Raw genomic sequence first — 21,987 nt, forward strand, 5'->3', positions numbered from 1 at the left:
AGAGGAAAAGGTCTTGGTGGAGAGGGAGCTCCAAAGGCCCTAATGCATGGAGTCTGCACAATGCTCTAGGCTCTCAGGAATACACAGATATCATACAGCCGCATAATCAAGGTAAGTTTATAATTACTAGAAAGAGATAATGTGGCTTTTCAGTTTTTCCCATTGGCATCAATTTCAAATTAAATGTTTTTTTTGTTTAATTTCGGTGACGTTATGGTCTATAGCAGTTGTGTATTCTGTTTTCAGAAACAGAATGAAGAATTTCATTTGATCAGTCGTTTTATTTAAGTAATGCAGCTTTGAAAAATATATCTGATTTTGAAGAGGATTCTTCCCCGCTCCAGTTTCACCAAATTTAGGTATATTAAAACATTCCAGTTTCCTGTACATGAACAAATAATAGCAGCGAACAGCCACATCTACCATACACCTTAATTGGCCCTTACAACCATATGGAATGATGAGCTAGCTGGGGCTTGTCCTCTCATTATGGTAGATCCCCAGCCATGTGGCTTAGTTTGGTGTAGTGGTTAAATGCGTGGACTCTAATCTGGGAGAACCGGGTTTGATTCCCCACTCCTCCACTTGCACCTGGCTGGATGACCTTCTGATAAGAGCTGTTCTTGAAAAAAGAGCAGTTTCTGTCAGAGCTCTCTCAGCTCCACCTACCTCACAGGGTGTCTGTTGTGGGGAGAGGAAGGGAAAGGAGTTTGTAAGCCGCTCTGAGACACCTTTGGGTAGTGAAGGGCAGGGCATAAATCCAAGCTCTTATTATTATCAAAAGCTGGGAGCTATGGAGTGGATTGGGAGATAACCAGAGTCATTGGGATGAATGATTAGAGATGAATTGGGGTGATATGATATTTTTGTGAGGCCCCTAGATGTGGTATTTTTCAGGGTGAAATCTTTAATCTGTTCGTGGAGGCCAAATTAAGAGTAAATTGGCACCCGAGGTGAGGTGTCAAAAGCACCTGCTTTTCTTTTTTGTTATGGATAAATTCAGATTAATCTTAGATTGTTGGGGGTACAAGTATTGTGGAATTAGGGCCTGGATTGAGCCTCAGTTTTCTGTTAAACCTATGATACTAAATAGTCTCTATAGTTGAATCTTTGGTTCTGTTTCACAGGAAGTTTCAGAACTCTGCTGGTGCTGTGGCCTTCTGATACTGATAACTCTGTACATGATTTTTGCCTTAGATGATGTTTATACATTCCAGAAGTTAGTGGTTTCACTATCAGAATCAAAATGGATAGGGTATCTGAAACTAGCTTCCTTGGCTCTCCTTGACTTTCTGTGAACTTCCTGACTTCAGAGATAGAGAGAAGGAGGAGGGATTTGGGTCAGTACATTGGGTTAGTTCTAGTCAGTTCTAATTTTGCCTGCATCACATTCATGGTAATCCTACATAAGTAGGTACATTAGCTGCTTTCGGTCCAAGAAATATATATATTTCTGGTTTACTAATGGTAGGAGCTGGCCATCGACAGTTCCATGTGAGACCTTGGTGGCTAGTCCAGAACATTCTGAATTTTATACAAGTGCACTATTTTAAGTATTGGGTTGAAATATTCTGTGTTGAATATTGAAATGCTACAGTGTTTTCTGACTTAAGAGTGTATAATGGAATAAACTGAGCATTGTTTAAGGATCACTGTCTCTCTATATATGAGTTTCAGTCTCTTGCCAGTCTCCACCAGACCAATGAAAGAACTCAGGGGAACTGGGGGAATCCCAGAAAAAGTCCTGGGTCCCAGAATTCCACAACCATGAGAGCCACCACTTGCCCTGGTTTTTAAAATTATTTTGGAAAGTAATTGGACTCCTTGGTTAAAACTGTTCATGCCTTTTTGACAGAGTTCTCTCTAGACCTTTGAAGGAAGCAGTTATTAAAACTTTGCTCTAAAGACATTCATTGGCTAAGGATGGGGTGGCCAATTATAGGTCTCCAGTTTACCTTTTCTGGGGTAAGAAGATAAAGCATGTGGTGGTGGCTCACTCCCGGGAATATCTGCATGACATATCTGCCATTGACCCATTTCAACCTGGCTTCAGGCCTGAGTTCAGAACTAAGATCGGTTTGGTTGCACTGGTCTTTGTTTAAAGCTGGACAGGAGATGGTACTTTTGATACTGTTGATCTCATAATAACCTCTCAATACAGTTGACCACTCCATCCTTAATTACTTGGCATTGAAGGAGTAGTTTTTAGTAGTTTGTCTTTCTTGTCTGTTTGGCCACAAAGAGTTTTCACTGGGGGAGCAGATTAGGATTTGGCCCTCTGGAATGCTTCAGGATTCCATTCTGTCACTCATGATTGTTTGAAACTTTAGAACTAGGTTTCATCAATATGCTGTTAAAATATAGATCTGGATGTCATTATCTAAGTCTTCATTATCTAAGTCTGTCTCAACACTGAACTGGTACTTTAGAGCTGTGCACAAGTGCCTAAGGCACAAAAAAGTGGAAACTGAATCCAGTCAAGATGGAAGTAATACTGTTTGGGAATGATAATGCTTTGGAGAGTTGGGTTCCACTTGTGGTGGATGGAATGGAGTTGGCTTTTGCAGAGAAGGTTAGTAGTTAGGGGTACTTGCCTTGTCTGAAAAGCAGTTTGGTCTTCTGTCAGCTGTGTTTAGTTCACCAGCTCTCTCCTTTCTTAGACTCAGTTGACCTACCTGCTCTAATCCATGTTTTTGTAACCTCATTGTTGGATTACTGTAATGCGCTCTATCTTGGGCTGCCCTTGAAGACAACCTGGAAACTGCAGCTGGTTCAGAGTGTGGCAGCTTGATTATTGTCAGGCGTTAGCCAACAGAAACATGTATTGCCGATTTTTTTTAAAGTATGTTGGTTTGTGTGTTTATTTAAAGATGCTGATTATACTTGTTAAAGTTCTTCATGGCCTAGGATTGGTTCTCCCTGTATATCCCTCTATGCCAATTACAGTCCTCAAGCTGCCATCTACTGGTTGTTCCCTCACTTAAAGTAGCTTACCTGGTATTGAAGCTGAATTGTGCTTTTTCTGTTGCAGCTCTCACCCTATAGAGTGGGTTCCCTGAGGAGATCGGGGTGTTTGTGTGTGCCATCTCTAGAAGATTCTATGAGTTACTACGAAACCATTTTAATTGCTAAAGCTTTTAATGGTGTCTAGGCAGAAGGCAAGGGGGGTTGTTGAGTTTTACTGTGATTTGTATGTTTTAAATTTGGATTTGTAAGCTATGTTGAAGTAAAAGGGAAAGGGAACTTAGTTCTCATGTGTTAATATAATAAATATGATAAACAAAAGTGCAGTTATTTGTTCAAGGACTATTTAGTAACTTCATCTGTACACTTTGAATCACCTACCAGTTAGATTTTTATTGTATCCCTCTTTCCAAGGAGCACAGATGAGTGCACAATGTTCCCCTGTCCTGTAGTTTGTTACCTGGCTAAACTAAATGAACATCTAGAAATAATGTTGCTCAGGGAAGATGAACTGCTGTTGCTGAAATAATTTGACTTCCTCTTTCTAGTTCCACTGAGACAAGGACCGATAGAGGGTGGTGATAGCAGCCCACACACATCTTTTCTAACACGTGAAGAGCAAGCCGAAGTGTTGAACCGTCTGGACTTTGTCCTGAAAAGCCTTATAGAGCTGCGACATGAAGTCGAAGAGCTGCGGAATAGCTTGCAAGGTTTAGCTGGAGAAATTGTTGGAGAAGTGAGGTTGGTAGAAAACCATTATTTGGGATCTGGAAGTTGCTGAAAACCTTCCCACTCAGCCATCTTTTTTTTGCAAGAGAACATGGAACAAGTTTGGGTAAAATTGGTGTTTGCTTTTTATTAATATTGCTGTCTGTAGGGTAGTAGTTCTTCCAGAATAATTTCATTGAAATATGTCCATCTTTAGAGTCAAGCTGGCCTGCAACCTTTACTGTCTAAACTCTTGAGTGCAGAAGCAAATCTTTTTTCTTAGCCGTTGGTGAAATGGCAAGTAACTCATGAAATTCAACTAAAACTGGAGGGAGAAGTAAGGCTCTTTCATTCAGGCAGTTTTGGTTTAAAGTTGTATAAAACTTGTTGATCTAAGACCATGCTTTCCCAAACACTTGGGCTTAATAACTGCTTGATTTGTTGCCTCTCCTTTCCTCCTCATTATGGTAAAGGCATCAAAGTGAACAAGAATATATAATGGCACTCTTTCAAAAGTATCATTCCATGAAGCGGGAACCCCATCAGAGAAAGCCCATGTTTGGGTTGCTGTCAGTCTTACCCACTTAGAGGGTGGTACCTTCAGAAGCTTAGCTTCACTTGGATAGCTTGTTTAACTATCATAGCATAGCATAGCAGGAGAGGTGGTCCTGCAGATAGGAATGTCTGAAGACATAAAGGGCTTTGTAGGTGATAACCAGTACTTTGAACTGAACCCAGTAACTGATATGCCAATGGAGTGACTGCCAAGTAGGTGTAATATGCATCAAGCATCATTTCTGGTTCTGGTTCGGGAGCAAACTTAGGTGAGCATTAAGCATAGTTCTCCCAGTCTGGATCTATTGTATTTTTATCTTGCCCTTCTTCCAAGGGTGGTGTATATGGTTATCTCCTAATTTTATCCTCTCAGCCTGTGAGGTAAGTTATGAAGTGAGAAAGTGTGACTGGCCCCAGGTCACCCAGTGAGCTTGATGGCTGAAAGGGATGTTGTGACGTCCTCCTTATTGGGGAGGACTAGTTTCACTTTAAAAGTTTTCTTTATTTTGTTTAACAGGGTAGATTCTGCTGCCACCAGGAAATTTTAAGGATTTCCAAACCTTTATGCTTTTACTTTTGCTCTTACTAGTTTGGTAGACCGAGTTCAAGGCTTACGAGGAACTATGTGGTCCTGGGAAGTATTTCATTCAGAGCTGGTATAAACTTGAATAAAAGAGGATTTATTGAAATAAATACTAAATAAGAGGGTGATACAATGTAACTAGTAATGTGTAAATGATGTACAATTGCTTTGGTATCACACTCAATCTTTTCCCTCACTGACAGGGATCTTTTCATGTAACTTTGTAACACTTGTTTATCTCAATGCCATATATGTTCACTGTTTCACTCCAGTTTGTTATGACACTCAGACTTTCCTTTAACTTTTCTTCACTTAAACTTTAATTTACTTTTCCTATACACTCAGCTTTCAGCTCTTTCTCTTTCTCACTGAACAACCTCAGCTGTCAGCTTCTAACTCCTTCCACACAGAACAGCCTGTGTACATCAACTGTCAACTTGTAACTGAAACTCCTGACTGACTCACATACTCATCCAACCAGATTCACTTCCAAAACCCCTCCCCCTCTCTGTCAACCACCAATCATACCACACTTGCCTCTCTCAACCACTCTAGTCTATCTACCACAGCCATGCAACCAAACTTTTAAAGAGACACACACACACAAAAACAAGGAATCATTACAGATGTCATGGCAGACGCTGGTTACCATGAACCAGGGAGTGGAGGGAAGCATCAGGGTTAGTGAGGGAAGGAGAGAGTACTTCAGCTCATACCACATACCCAGTGGTCAAGCTGTGGCTTAGCTTTGATATATGAATTGAAATGTGGCTTCTGTTTGGTGTAGTGGTTAAGTGCGTGGACTCTAATCTGGGAGAACTGTGTTTGATTCCTCACTCCTCCACTTGTACCTGGCTGGATGACCTTGGGCAAGCCATAGTTCTGGCACAGCTGTTCTTGAAAAAGAGCAGTTTCTGTCAGAGTTCTCTCAGCCCCACCTACCTCCCAGGGTGTCTGTTGTGGGGAGGAGAAGGGAAAGGAGTTTGTAAGCCACTCTGAGATTTCTTTGGGTAGTGAAGGGCGGAGTATAAACCCAATCTCCTCTTCTTCTTCTTCTTCTGCTCCTAGTTTTAGACTGGTACTGGTTAGTGGTAGGGAGGAAACTGAACAAGGAACCAGGGTTTCACATCAAAATCCCTTTATCATAGTACCACTATATGGAATTTTGCATCATGTAATGTGTCATGATAATACTTATGTTTTGCTTCAGTCCTGTTTTTAGCCTTCTGGCTGGTTCTGCAACCCTAATCCTATTGCATTGTTTATTAAATGTCCCATCCATCAATTATATTGACTCACTCTGTGTAATCTGCTTTGAGTCCAAATGAGAATGACAGACTATAAATAACGTAAATAAATGTACTGATTTTAAAAGCACATCGATATCAAATACTGCTACTAGTGTAGAAAATACTACTTCATACCAGTTTCTCCTACTGATGTTTAGAGATAACAAATGGTAGCTGGTTTTTTTTTTTGTTCTTGTTGGAAGAAGAAGTTTTAGAATTATATTTTACTGGAATGCTACTATGTTTGAATGCTTGGAATACAACACTGGTAGCTGTAACAGAAGTAACCATGTGAGATAATCTAATTATCAGAAGTACTTCTGATTACTGCATGTTTGGCTGTTAAAGTTTTTTTCCAACCCAGAGCTCCAGGTTTACTGGATGTACTCAAACATGAATGCATTTTAGTCTTGACTTGTAATATAGTGAAATTATCATCTAAAAGTCTGTAAATGGCTATTAACAGCTTTATATTTTGTGCATCAATGCCTGATTATAGCCTGATAAAAAAGACTTTAAGGAAATCTTTTCTAGGCTCTTCCAACCCAAGCATTATCAAAGACTCTTCAAAAAAGTTAAGACCACCTTAAACTACTCCATGGAGATGTCAGAAAAACCTACTTCTTCAAAGTCTTCCAATCTAGATGCTAGATCAAGGGTGTCAAACATAAGGCCCGGGGGCCAGAACCAGCCCATCCAGGGCTCTTATGTGGCCCGCAAGTAACTGATGCAAGGGAGGGAGTGCTGGGGCAGTGGGCAGAGCCACTCCATTGTGGCTTCAGCATGGCAGAACAACCTCATCTGCAGCAGTGAAGCATCGTGGGACATCTGCCCAGTGCTGTACTGCTGCCTCTCCTGTCTCACTATGTGGGTTTTCCTCTGCATCCCCCTCCCAGCCCATGGGGCCTTGCAGTGAGGATACACCAACTTGGAGCTTACCAGCTGCTGTCCTTTATACGGTTTCCATCTGTACCTGGCGTTATGTTTTATGGCATACATGGCCTGGCCCGACAAAGTGACATTTATGTCAGATCCAGCCCATGTAACAAATAAGTTTGACACCTCTGCTCTAGATGTTTCAAGGAACCATCTAGAAGCCTAGCAGTCTGCCCAAGTATTTGAAGACAGACTGGTCCATTCCGGGTAACAAGAATTCATTGCCAAAAAATTCTATGCCTTGCCTGATGGAGCAATGGAAGACCTCACAGTTGATGCCCCCAGCGGTCGCCCTGCATTCAGTTACTGTGCTTTCCAAGGATGGGGACAATGTATTGAAGGATCCAGTTGACAGAACAAAATAGCACTTAAAAATCTCATGAAATGGCTTTGCCGGCAATCAGGGTTTTTGCTGTTCTCTCAAATTTCACATGTACGATTGTTATTTGGGCAGACAACCTTTTACAAGAGTCACATCTGGACCTGTTGACACTTAAGTGTTCTCTACTTAAAATGAAATGGGCAGCTGAGTTTGTGTTGGATGCTTCTCAAGACGCTATACTATTTTGCGCCAGGGCACAGGCTGCAAATGTGGTTGTCAGGAGGAACCTATGGCTAAAATGTTGGAAGGTGGACTCCTTATCCAAGTCCAACTTATCAGTAGAAAAATTTTCAAGAAAACTACTCTTCAGAGAAAAACCCTTGGACAAAGTTCTAGTGGAAACCAGGGAGAAGAAGTGACTGCACCTTCGGATGCCAACCTATGTTCCAATGTAGACAATTTCCAACAAACAAGACAGTTGCTTCGGGAAAGAAGCCCTCTGCCTGACAACAAGATTGGGGGCCATTTACAGGACTTTGTCCATATTTGGAAGGAGTCAACTATAGATCATTGGGTCCTTTCACCTGCGGAGCTCGGCTACAAAATAGAATTCTTGACTTTCCCACCACATCACTTTATTCCTTCTCCTATCCCAAAATCTGTTCAAAAGCAAATTTTGCTGCAGGATGTGATCTAGCACCCACTTACCACCAGTGCAATAGAACCAGTTTCCCCTCAACAGTGCTTCCAAGGAGTTTATTCCATCCTTTTAATTGTCCAACACTCTGTGTCACACGGTGGCCAGAAATACCAGGTGCCATCAGGAGGTCCACCAGTGGGGCCAGGACATTAGAACCTTTTATCCGTTCTAACCCGACCGCTCTGCAGTTTCATGGAGTGCCCACGAGTTCTTGTATTGTGAGAAAGGGAGAAAAGTACCTCTTTCTTTACCTGCTCTTTCCCATGCATAATCTTATAAACCTCGATCATGTCACCCCTCAGTCGTCTTTTCTCCAAGCTAAAGAGCCCTAAGCGCTTTAACCTTTCCTCATAGGGAAAGTGTTCCAACCCTTTTATCATTCGAGTTGCCCTTTTCTGCACTTTTTCCAAAGCTATAATATCCTTTTTAAGGTGTGGTGCCCAGAACTGCACACAGTATTCCAAATGAGGTCTCACCATTGATTTATATAGGGGCATTATTATATTGGCTGATCTGTTTTCAATACCCTTCCTAATAATCCCCAGCATAGCATTGGCCTTCTTTATTGCAGTCACACACTGTCTCGACATTTTCAGTGAGTTATCCACTACAACTCCAAGATCTCTCTCTTGCTCAGTCTCTGCCAGTTCAGACCCCATCAATGTGTATTTATATTTAGGATTTTTGGCTCCAATGTGCATCACCTTGCACTTGGCCACATTGAACCCCATTTGCCATGTTGACGCCCACTCGCCCATCCTTGACAGATCCCCTTGGAGTGCCTCACAATCCTCACTGGTTTTCACCACCCTGAACAACTTTGTATCATCCGCAAATTTAGCCACTTCACTGCTTACTCCCATCTCCAAATCATTAATGAACAAGTTAAAAAGCAGTGGACCAAGTACTGATCCCTGCGGTACCCCACTGCTTACCACCCTCCACTGAGAAAATTGCCCACCTACACTCACTCTCTGTTTTCTATGAACTAGCCAGTTTTTGATCCATAAAAGGACTTGTCCTTCTATCCCATGATTTTTGAGCTTACTTAGGAGCCTTTGATGAGGAACTTTATCAAAAGCTTTCTGGAAGTCAAGGTAAATAATATCTATTGGATCCCCCTTGTCCACATGTTTGTTCACCCCCTCAAAGAACACTAACAGGTTAGTGAGACAAGATCTTCCCTTACAGAAACCGTGCTGAGTCTGCCTCAATAGGTTTTGTTCATCTATGTGCCTACTAATTCTTTCCTTAATAATGGTTTCCACCAATTTACCCGGTATCGACGTCAGACTGATTGGCCTGTAATTTCCCGGATCTCCTCTGGAACCCTTTTTAAAGATGGGAGTGACATTTGCTACCTTCCAATCCTCAGGAATGGAGGCAGATTTTAAGGAAAGATTACATATCTTTGTCAGGAGATCTACAAGTTCACATTTGAGTTCTTTCAGAACTCTCGGATGTATGCCATCTGGGCCTGGTGATTTATCAGTTTTTAAGTTGTCTATCAGTTTTAGGACCTCCTCTCTCGTCACCTCAATCTGACTCAGGTCTTTCAACACCCCTCCCGAAATCAGCGGTTCTGGAGTGGGCAAGCACTTCTCATCTTCCACAGTGAAGACAGAGGCAAAAAATGCATTTAGCTTCTCAGCCATTTCCCTATCGTCCTTCAGTACTCCATTTACCCCTTGGTCATCCAAGGGCCCCACTGCCTCCCTGGCTGGTTTCCTGCTTCTAATGTATTTGAAGAAAGATTTATTGTTGGTCTTTATTTTTTTTGCTATATGTTCCTCATATTCCCTTTTTGCCTGCCTGACCACAGACTTGCATTTTATTTCCCGTAACCTATGTTCCGTTTTATCAGCCTCACTGTGATTAGCTTTCCACTGCTTAAAGGAATTCTTTTTACTTTTTACAGCTTCCATTACTCTGTTAACCATGCAGGCTTTTTCCTATACCTGTTTGTGCCTTTCCTAACCTGCGGAATATTTTTTTTTAGCTTCTAGGGTCGTCGTTTTAAATAGTTTCCAAGCTTCCCCAATGTTTTTGACCCTTTCTACTTTTCCTTTCAGTTTCCTCCCCACATGTCCCCTCATATCAGAGAAATTACCCCTTTTAAAGTTAAAAGTGGTTGCGTGAGTCTTTTTGGCCAATTCCCTATTTATACAAATGTTGAACTCAACAACATTATGATCACTGTTCCCAAGCAGTGCAATCACTTTTACATCTCTCTTATACATCCGTTTTCCAGGCAGTACCCGCAGATTTCTTTCAAAGAGCAATATTACCAATACAAAGCCCTACCATTCGGCCTGTCCTCATCTCCATGGATCTTCACCAAGAGTATAGTAACCCTAATAGCTGCCTTGAGCCAAAAGGGATTCACACGTGCCTGTACTTAGACAATGTCGTGATCAGGACCCAGGACCTGCAGCTACTACAGGAACATGGGTTCCTGATAAATTTCCAGAAACCTGATTCACTTGGGGGCCAAGATAGATACTTACCAGGCCAAAGTTTTTCTTCCAACTGAAAAACAGTCAAAAATAAAGGCTATAAACAGAATCGGCAAACAAAAGTGTGTGGCTATGACTTCCAGTTTATGGCAGCGCACTGAGCAGTCGCACCTCCAGGACCTCCGGGGGGGGGTGTGTGTGTGAAGCTGCGCACCAGCAGAAAGGATGGGGGCAATGCATCGCACCAAGGAGCCTGGCGAAAGGCTCCTGGCCAAGGGACTTCTGAGAGGTCGCCTCTTCACCAGCGCGATGCTGGGGAATTGAGGCGCTTCTCCATCCCCATGGTCCTTCTGCTGAGTGTCCGCATGGAACTAGTGACGCTGACCGGGAGAAGCGCTGGAGATCGAGCGACTAAAAACGGACGCAAAGCGAGGTCGGATGACCGAATATGAATGTGAGTCGGATTAGAGCGGTTTTGCTAAGTTAAAAAGAAAGCTCCCCCACCCTACGAACTAGAGAGTAAAGCGAGCAGGGGAGGGGCCCCTCCCATGTGCACAAACTCACAAGCAAGATCGGGGGGAGCGGAAGTAAAAGTGGTGAAAACTGTTGGAAAGACTTACCAAGGCGTGTACGAGCGCATATTCAGAGACTTTAACTAAAATTTTTGGCGAACGTAAACAATTGATAAAGATGGTGGGGAAAAGGACGGAGAAGGAGAAACTTTTAAAAACGAAACCAGCTGAGAGTGCACGAAAGGAAGGAACCACTGAGTTGGCTAAAACGATGGCAGAGTCCCTGCGCCCCCTGCTGGAGCAGATGACTAACCTCAAGGAGCAGGTGTCGAAAATGAACCAATGTATTACTATTCAGCAAACACAACTCAACGAAACTTTAAAAATCACGAAACAAACAGCTGAGAAAGTGAAAGAGGTTGACGCCACTGCTCAAAAGGTGAAGAAAAAGGTACAAAAATTGAGGGGGAAAGCAAGTTTCAACAGAAGAACAGCTTTTACAATTACAAATGGAGAAGGCAAACCTGGTCCTTAGTTTCCAAGGTGTCCCAGAGACTAAAGGAGAGAATCTGAAGCAAATGATGAGTGAAGCATTGGCCCCAGTGACAGATTTGAAGGCGGACTATCTTATGAGCGAAATGGATGTGGTCTATAGGTCCTACTCCATATACATAAAGAAGAATAATCTGCCTGGGGAAATTGTAATGAGATTCTCAGAGACACCTGAGGGATTGTATCCTAAAAGCGACAGCGGGGACACCTATGAAAATTGGGGACAGTACTGTTCGGATTTTGAAAGATATCCCATTTGAAATAAGACAACGGAGAAATAAATACAAAGATTTAATTCTTTTTCTTCAAACAAATGCAATCAGCTACCGGTGGTTGTATCCAGAGGGCGTAACCTTCAAACTTCAGGATAAAAAAGAAAAGATTGACTCTGTTTCCAAAGCATGGGACTTTTTGAGAATCCAGCTGGGTGAGCCGGAGGTGGTGGACAAAGAGGAAAAGGACAGTAAGTCCAGTGGTGAGCTGGACTCGGGGTCTTCTGGAGAGGACTCTCTGTCTGAGAAGGGGGCAGCGGCTCCTAAAAGTCCTTATAAACTACGGAAGAGACAAGATAAGAAAAAATGAGGGTTGAAGGACTCTGAATTGTGCTTTTTGATAATATTGTTTTTAACATTGAGATGCTGAGGGGTCTTTTTCCAACAGTTAAATTTAAGACTTAAAAGTTATAAAAGCATGTCTGATTAAGTTCATAAAATGTAGCGTTTTAAGAGGGTTTTTAAGTAGTAATGGTTATCTTTTCCTTCTCCCTTAATGTAGTCTCCCTCCCCTTTTTTCATTGTAATTTGTAGTCCATATATAAAATGTAATTAAAAAATCCCCTTCGGGGGGCCAAAAAAAAATGTGTGGCTCTCATGCTCCTATTGCAACTGCTGGGTTTCCTGATAGCAACCATAGACCTGGTCACTTGGGCATGATTTCACATGAGACCTTTGCAGTGGACTCTTTATCAGCAGAAAACGTCACAAGAGCATCCTTCTGACTTCATCTTTAAAGAAGTCTCTGAAATGGTGGGCCTTGAAGGAAAACCTGAAGAGGGGAGTTGGTTTTCTGCAGCCACCCCACATCCTAGTGGCTACAGATGCCAGCATGAGGGGTTGAGGGGACACATTGCGTGAACCAGGTAGTTCAGGGAGAATGGTCACTAAGGGGAAAAACTAAGCAGTATAAATTGGCTAGAACAAAGGGTGATAAAGGTAGCCCTGGCCTCTTTTTGCAAATAGATCCAGCACAAATACGTCCTGGTAAAGGCAGACAACATAACGGCAAAAGCTCATATCAACCGCTAAGGGGGCACCAAGGTGGCCCCCCTTTACTAGGAGGCAGTACAGCTTTTTAGGTGGGTGGAGTTACACCTCAAGGGTTTGAAGGCCCAGCACATACAGGGTCTCTTGAACAAGCAGACTGGCTGAGTCACAAAGATATACACTAGGGAGAATGGTCTTTTATCATTTGAATCAGCAACTGGTCCTTCCATCTTTCTGCCCCAGTCCTTTGCATCCAAAAGAAAAGATGTGGCACAAGGTGGTTGTGTGCAGGGCCCTTCGTATATACATAAATAGAACTGCACCTTTCATATTATCAGATGCGCTTTGTGTGTCACACGGTATGATGAACCTGGGCAGAAAGGTCTCCAAGTCTACTATTGTGCACTGGATTAGGCTTTACATCTGCAAGGCATATGAAATTCTGGGACTCAAGAGTGCCTACAGGAATTACTGCTCATTCCACTAGGGCAGTGGTAACGTCAGCTGTATTCTCTACCAGAGCCTCCAGTAGAGGAGATTTGTAGGGCAGCAACATGGACATCTTTCTTGACGTTTGTAAGGCACTATAGGATTCATCAGCTGGACTCTATGGAGGCTGCATTTGGAAGGAGAGTTCTCCAGCAGGTGTTGGACTAACAGGAGGCTGTATATCTCCCACTTTGTCTTAGCTTGGTTACATAACTAGTTTGGATGACTTCCCTCACTGAAATAGAATAAATCATTGGACTTCCAGGTTTCTTCTCTTCAGTGTAGTGAAGTTATCCAATTTTCCCATCACAAAAATAATAAAAATAAAGAAATGCATTAGTATGGACAATAATTTGGAGCTGGGCTATTTGATATCTGGAAGGGCAGCCTTGCTGTGTCCTAGGAAAGGCATACAAAAATTTGCATAGCCCTGCCTGGAGCGAGAGGAGGCGTGACCTAACCAGTTTGGATGACTTTGCCCCACTGAAGAGAAGAAACCTTCAGGTAAGTCCAACACCTCTGGACCATGCAATCAGTTACATTGTTAAAAAATGGTTTATTTTCATATTCTAACCAATGTTTAATGTAAATCCACAGGCTGTTATAAACATAAATGGAAATTTGCTTGTCTTAGAGGAAAACAATACAGAATGACCAAAGCTGATATTTTCTGTATGTAGAAACAAATTTCCATAAGCATGAATCTGAGCTAAGCCTTCTTAAATGTGCCATCTTGCAAATGGGTAAAATCAACAGCTGCCCGTGCACATGCTTTCTCTACTGTGGCTCCCACTTTGTAGAATAGCATGCCTGAGGAGGTTAGGAAGGTTCCCGTACTTCTTTCATTTCACAGGCTATAAACAGAATTGTTCAGAAGGGGATTTCCATAAAAGGAATAAGGGTGTAGTATCATGGGAGGGGGAAAGACTCGTTTATTGTACTGTATGTATTATTTTGCTTTTACTGCATTGTTTTCTATTTTTGTAATTCCATATCTGATACTTTTTTTGGCCTTGATTCTAATTTTTGTGATCTTCGTCCTATTGCATTGTTTATGGAATGTCTCACACTACTTGATCGCATTGTCTTATACCATATAATCAGTTTTGAGTCTCAGCAAAAAAGGCAGGCTGAATAAATATTATAACTTTGAACAGTCTTAGGTTTCTATCGATATAAATTATTCATTGAACAATTCTGCTCTTTGGCTATTACTTTGGAACATCAGAATCAACATAGTTTCACTTTAAAGGGGAAAAACACCCTGTAATTAAAACTGAAGTGAGGCAAAGTAACAGTGGCTGTTAAAAAATAAGCCTTTTGGAAAAGGCAATTGTGTTTAGAAGACAGCAGTCAACAGTGGTTGTTCAAGACTTTGTGTTCATGAACAAAAAGGGGATAGAAAGAAATGAAACAGGCAACATTTTCCTGATTGGAGATGCCTGCAATTATAGCAGGTGGGCTGTAGGAGGAGCTTTGCTATCGTGCTTGGTCTACCCCAGCTGCTGCAACATTAGTAGGCAAGCAGTCCTCCATTCATTCTTTGCTAATAAATGACACTATAATTAAAAAACAAACAAAAAGGTAAGATGCCACCTATCAGAAACATTTCTGGTTTCATGGAATACTGCCAAGTGGGTAGTCAGTTGACTGGCCAATTGATTGGTAAAGGGAGTAGGATTCTTTTTCATTACACTGACCTGAATGGAATGACCATTTTGGTAGCTTGTAAGGTAGACAATTAAAGCATTTGTCAAGAAACTGTAAAAAGGGAGGAGATGGGGCATGCCTCTTAACATGCTAATCTTATCTTGCAGGTCTCATCTAGAAGATAGCCAGAAGGCTGTTCGGAGGAAGCGCTTTGCATTTCCCAGAGAAAGGAGTGATTCTGCGGGATCCAGTTCCATATATTTCACAGCCAGTTCTGGCACAGTGAATACAGATGATGGTGAAAGTGAAGGAGGGTAAGCAATCAGTAGCTTGAAGTACTAGCTTTTCAAGGTTATCCCTGCTTAAAATACATTGTTTAGAGTGTTTGAGTAGGATTTATTAGGAGGCTCTTTAGACACTGACACCAATTGGCTGCACAAGAGAGTAGTAAAACCTCTAACTTGTATTCTGTGCCAGTCTTTCTTGTAGGAAAATTTAGGAGAAAACACCAGCCTTTGCTTCTCAAGACAATAGTATAGCCGTCAATTTTTTCAAGTTCTGCTATTTCTCGGTTATCTTTCTGTTAAGATTATCAGACACAATTTGCAGCTGTAATATGAACTGGAGTGTAACTGTTCTGGAGGTATATATACAAATACAACAGCTATTTCTTGCAACTGTGGGTGAGAGAAAGTCTATATAAGGCTCTGGGGGAAAACAGAAACCACTTGCTTGTGGGTTGTGCATGAGATTCTCCAGTCATCTCAGGTGCCCTCCAGGTCTGGCACCTGGCTTGGCTTAATATGCTTTGGATCCTGTTATGCAGGTGGTTCATAGAGAGGAATGTCTTGTGTTATGCATTTTTTTCCACATAGAAAAACATCCAATCCTAGGATTAAAATAGCTTATAAAAACTCAATTGAAACTGAATGATGATAGATAGATTGCATCTTTGTGTGATAACTCTTATTACTTCCCATGTAAAATGGTAGAAGTTGTTTTTAAGAAATAGAATAGCTTCTTACTTCTGCGTAGGTGGTTAGATTGAACTGGCAGATTATGTATTCAGCAGCCATGTGCATGTGTGATTCTCCTTTCTGCTAAGGATATGTGTATGGAAGCCTGCTTCTGTGAATATGTGGCCTCAGCTGAATTTTGGTGTGTATGATATTTTGTATTGCTTGTCTTTGATTTTGCTGAGTTCATTTTTTTCCCTTTTGAGGAGATTCTGCTCCCAAATTATAGCAGTTTTCATCTGACTAAAATATCCATAATTGTATTCCCTTAGTTCAAACTGATAAAATAGTTCTGTGACTTTGAATAATGGGCCTTAGTGCTTGAAAATGTCACTTGAAACACCAAGTTTTAATACCATTAAGAATCAAGTTCACTGATGTGAAGGAAGATTGGAAGAAGTGTTTCATAGGTGAACATGCATCGTTATTTTTCTAGCAAGTTAGCAGGAGGGTGTAGCTTGAGACAATAAGTGGGGGGAAATGAATTGGACCAGTTGAGACTGCACATAACAGAATCCATTAAGTAACTAGTCTGTTTTGAATTCTATTTTAATTTACAAAACACAAGTCACTTTTGTTGAAAGAATCAATACAGCTTTTTAACCTTTTTTGTTTTTGCTGTCAAGTTACAACCCACTTATGGCAACCCCATAGGGTTTTCAAGGCAAGAGGTTTCAGGGGTGGTTTGCCATTGCCTGACTCTGCGTAGTGACCCTGGTATTCCTTGGTGATCTCCCATTCAAATATTAAGCATGGGCGACTCTGCTTAGCTTCAGAGATGTGACAAAATCAGGCTAGCCTGGGCCATTTAGGTCAGGGCTCAATACAGCTCAAAGCATATGAATTAAAACAAGTTTTTAAATGTAAAGCGCTCTGATCAATCACCCAGACATTTAAAAGAAGCAGAAAAAATTAAGGCTATATCAAAACTATGGGGTGAGTCTTGTATCGAAATAGTGAATGATCTACTACAAGTGTAATTTTTAATGAAGACAAGTTTTTGTTACCTTACTTTTAAAAGATTCATTTTTACAAGCAGAAGAGTGAAGCTACTTCACAAAGAGGCTTCTTTAACATAAAAGTTTCCATTACTGTTTCAAGAACTTGTTATCATAATCTATTCAGAATCTTCGGTTTTATTTGGTTTCCTTTTGCTGTAAGAGTTCAGTTCATTGGAGAGCCTCACTTGTGCAATGATGCTGTACATTTTCTGTCTAGTACATTTATATCTCACCTTTCTTCCAAGGGGTTCAGTGCAGTCTAAGTGGATCTCTTCTCCACTTCATCATCATACCAAGTAGGTTAAGGTAGTTCAGGTTGAGAGAGGGACTGGCCCAAGGTCACCCATTGAGCTTATAGGAGAGAGTAGGAACTTTTAACCTGGATCTCCCAGACTCTAATCCATTACTCTAACCTGGTGATTCTTATTGAAGACTGTGCAGCCCCACAGGGTGTGATCAGTACATCTTTGGGGGCAATCATTCACCTTGAGTCTCATTTATTAAATTTATTAAAACATTTATATCCTGCCTTTCCTCTTGGTTCAAGTCTCAGTGAGAAAGGCAGGCTATAAATGAAGTAAACAGACTTTTAAAATTAGGATTTAAGTAACCCATTCTTTCCAGTTATAATAGCTTCTGACAGCAAGTGAATTAGAGTTGTTTTGTAATGCTTATCCTGCAGTGAGTACAAAGTCCCAGATTTCTCCCTCAGACCCATAAAGTGGCCCACGGCAAACAGGAATGAAACCTAATGTGATAGAGTTGGCCGATGGCTATAAGCACAGAGGTTACACTGTGTAAGATGAACGGGTGAAAAAAACCACATTCCTTTGTATAAATTTTGGTGTATTTGATTTGGAAACAGTTTTCCCTTTCTATTTAAGTCTATAAAGTTTCCCAAATCCAAGACAACAGGTTCATTTCAGACTCTGAGTGTTGGGAATGCGGCACAAGTTGTGCCTGCGCTGCTGTGCTTACTTGCACCCCCCTTCCATTTTCACATAGTAAGAAGTCAGGCAGCTGGAGTCCGGTAGTCAGACTTCACTCCTTACTTATTGGGACCAGTATATCAGTTGGTTATCCATTAGTTGGTAAATATACTTTTATTTTTGGCCCTTCTTCTTCCAAGTTCTCTGTTCTCAGTATCTCAAGGGACTGCTTAGTCTGGATTTTATCTTGTCTTGATTTATTAGCTCCTATTGCAGTCTCTCAAGATAGATCTTTTTAAAGTACAACTAGTGTTTTGCAACTTGGCTTTGTACATGTATACCTTTTAAGCAAGCAGAATGGCTACAATCACTTATCTGCTGGCTTTTATCCTTTTTCCCAGTCTTGGCATGTACACAGACATTTCATATTTATTGCCCAGACGCTCCTATGGGAGCACTAGTCAGTTTATGCTAAGGAAATTATTGAGTGTATGTCTGGAATAGACTTAAATTTCTAATACATATCCTATACACATTAATCTTTTAAACTCATTGGTGATGTGTCTGTCTGCTGTAAGCTAGCCAGACAACCCTTGTCTGTTCTTTCCGTTGCACTTACCTTAAAGTTCAGTAAATTAACCTCTCATAGTGACTGTGGACAGTCAGCAACTAAATTCTTTCACATCTGAGAATGTTAAATTTATACAGAATGTGAAGAGTTTTGATTTTGACATGGGAACAGCCAGATTACATTATCAGAGCCAGCAAAGCATCTATTTCAAATTTGAATGTGAATATGTTCCTGTCTGAGATGGACATACCAAGTTTGTCAGTTTGCTTTCTTGTTGTTCCCAGTGTACTAGTATTTATATTTCCTTTTAAAGTACATCTTGTAACTTACAACTTGACTTTGTACATGTGTGCCTCATAAACAATAGGGACCAGTGTTCCCTCTAAGATGAGTTAGTGTGAGCTAGCTTACAGTTTTTTATCCTCTGGCTCACACATTTTTGTCTTAGCTCAGCAAGGATGGCTTCAGAGCAAACTAATTTATGCAGTAGCCAAATCACTCACTCACAGTTTTAGTGCCAGTAGCTCACAAAGTAGAATTTTTGCTCACACAACTCCACAGCTTAGAGGGAGTATTGATGGGGACCCAAAGCAACTTATAACATCAACCCCCACCCTTCCATGTTATCATCACAACTGCAACTCTGTGGCATAGGTTAGGCTGAGAGAGAGTGTGTAGCCCAAGGTCACCCATAATGCTTCCAAGATAGAGAGGGGTTCAGATCCAAAATTTGCCTTTGTCAGTTCCAGTCTGGAGTCAGAGGCAAAATCCCATTAGCCTTTTGTGCTGTGTTGTATACTGTAACTCATTCTGGTTTAGGAAAACGCTTACAGTGGCAGAAGTTTAGAATATTTGCTTGCTTTATTAGCATTCTTCTCTTTTTAGAGTAGGTGAAAGGTATTTTGCTTTTAATGTTATTCTAAGTGAACACTGTCATATTAACATAAATACTGTGCCCCTTTCTGTGTTAAAGCTATACCACAGCCAATGCGGAGTCTGATTATGACCGGGAGTCTGATAAAGAGAGTGAAGAAGATGAAAATAGTTGTGATACAGTGAGGACTGCAAGGAGGGATTCCCTGGACCTTGTCAATGAGGACGAAGCAACATTGACCTTTGACTCTGCTGCAGAGGAAGAACTTGGCCAGTTGCTGCAGCAAGCGGACCAGTTGCACAGTGGGAGTGACCAAGAGAAGAAAGAAGGATTCCAACTGTTGCTTAACAATAAACTAGTGGTAAAGTTCACTGTAGCAGTTCCCAGAAAATCTGATTCCAAGCTAACCGACAAGGGAGGGCAAAAAAGGATATTGTGCAAGACCTCATCCACACCACAATTGTACATGAGGCCAAGTATCTAATTGGCAGCATAGTTTTATATCCTCTTTAGAAAATGCAAACCCTCAAACTCATGAGATGTGGCCTATTTTAACACTCCTGAATGTTGTTAGTCTATTGCAACATTGAACATTGCAGTAAATAATATCGTTAAAAAGTTAAATCACAGATTGCTTTTGTACAAATCTAGCCACTTAGAGATTTAACAAACACTTAAAGCTAGAGTTAGGAACACTCCTGTGTTTAAAACTCATGTGCTAACTTACTTTCTGTGGAATGCTTTTTCAAATATTAGACATGTAACAGTGTAGTATAGATAATCTGTTGCAGGAGATAGATCTGCTGAGGAACTCTTTCTGAGGAGCTCTCTTTCTGGAGGAAGTAAAGCAAATTATTTAAATGAATGTTTCTCTGTTAAAGAGATAATAATGTACTGGGACTATGTTTGGTGCAATCTACTATCTGCGACCATTTATGCTTTAAAAATCGTTTTCCGTAGAATTGTATGAATTTTATTGGGCTCTATGATGACCGAATGCCTTTGTACAGTCACATAAATCAGTAGTCTGCCATCTCATCTCTGCCATGCTCCTCTCTCTCTGCTGTGCATGATGCTGATACTATAGTGAGTATCCCATTGCTGGCATACTCACTATAGGCTGTTCTGCTCAAGTATGACATTTACTTCTGCTTGTAAAGCAAACCAGATGTGACATCGCATTGTTGAGGTGGTTGTGCCCATCCTAAAAGCTTCTCTGCTGGAGTGGAGAAAGTAGGGAATGTTTTATAAAATTATCAGTAGGGTAATATTTAACCAAAGGCTTGTTCTAGGAAAGGTGCTACTCATTTCCGGTATTTCACATAAGTGTTTGACTTGGTTTATATGGTACCTTTGTTTAAAAGAGTAAGAATTATTGCACTTAAATAATTTAGGCAAGGGAAAGCATTTGAGCAAACTGCTGAGAAAACTTGTCAGTCATCCGTTTCACATCACAAGGCATAATAATTAAATTATCCAAGTTTTAATTTAAAGTTATGCAGTGTTTGTCTCTCCATCATTCAAGCTTACAGAAAAGTGAGAGTTACAAATGCAACATTTAGTAAACAGATGAACTGAAATATTTATTTTATTCACAGTATAGTGGCAAAGAGGAGTTCCTTTGGCGGCTAGCACGAGCACATAGTGATATGTATGAAATCACAGATGATGCAGAAGAGAAGAAATCCTACGCAGCTGGTGGTAAGGAGACACATTAAGACACATGTGACTTGCAGTGGTTGAACAGAGCATTTCTTTGCCTACTTTTGAAAAAAGCATAGTGTTAGTATAGATTATTATTGTAAACAAATTTAACTGCATCAAAATCATTTAAACCAAATGTTTTTCAGAAAATCACTTGACCATTACTACAATTGGTTCTACTGGTTTTATTTTTAGTATTTTTATTAATTATAAAACTTATATACCATCTCTCCGGTTTGAGGTGGTTTTTACCAGGAAAGTTTTACAGCATGAATAGTATAGTAAATAGGGGTATCTGCAAACATATTGCAAACTTGATACATGGCAAGAATCTTGCAGTTTGGCATCAGGAGAGCTGCAGACCAAAACATTACGGGCTGTACTTGCAGGAGTGGCAGTCTATAGGGTGCACCTCTTTGGCCCAATTGTGTGTCATCCCAACATTAGGAGGAACTTTTCCAGAGTGGATCTGCTATTGTCAGAGTCTTGCAGCAATCAGGAAACAACAGGCTTTCAATGAAGTTTCAGTTTATTGTTCCAGTATAGGCAAGTCATCCATACACTTTCAGTGTCAGAACTAATTCAAAAAGCGGAAAGGGTCAGTAATACCTGGTTCAATCAGGGAAGAGGCCTTTGCGCACCTAAAACTAACGGGTTCACATTCCAAGAGAAAGCAGTGCAGCAGACACCAAGGTCAAACAGCCATACACAACCACACATACCAGACCTGAAAGAGGACACAAATCAACCACCTCCCCCTCCTCCAGCCACGATGGCAGCATAACTGACAGCTATAATGAATATGTAAAAGTTTATCACACTCTGCTACAATTTCCATTTTGCTAGTATTTGAAGGTTTACTTAAGTGTGTAAAATGTGTGTACAGCTAAGTCTTGTTTCATTTTCAGGGAAAG

At 41.0% G+C, this 21,987-nt stretch overlaps 1 protein-coding gene across 1 annotated transcript in view; it reads left to right on the forward strand.

Moving 5' to 3' along the window:
- Window positions 1-21,987, forward strand: part of RMDN3 (regulator of microtubule dynamics 3) — a 59,050-nt gene that overhangs the window by 1,479 nt on the left and 35,584 nt on the right. The window contains exons 2-6 of the mRNA XM_015415324.1: window positions 3-111; window positions 3,513-3,705; window positions 15,146-15,292; window positions 19,469-19,730; window positions 20,968-21,070. Coding sequence (XP_015270810.1) covers window positions 3-111; window positions 3,513-3,705; window positions 15,146-15,292; window positions 19,469-19,730; window positions 20,968-21,070 — 814 coding nt within the window. The remainder of the gene's footprint in view (window positions 1-2; window positions 112-3,512; window positions 3,706-15,145; window positions 15,293-19,468; window positions 19,731-20,967; window positions 21,071-21,987) is intronic.

This window comes from Gekko japonicus, unplaced genomic scaffold (genome assembly GCF_001447785.1).
Source record: "Gekko japonicus isolate JY-2015 unplaced genomic scaffold, Gekko_japonicus_V1.1 scaffold631, whole genome shotgun sequence".
Taxonomy (NCBI): Eukaryota; Metazoa; Chordata; class Lepidosauria; order Squamata; family Gekkonidae; genus Gekko; species Gekko japonicus.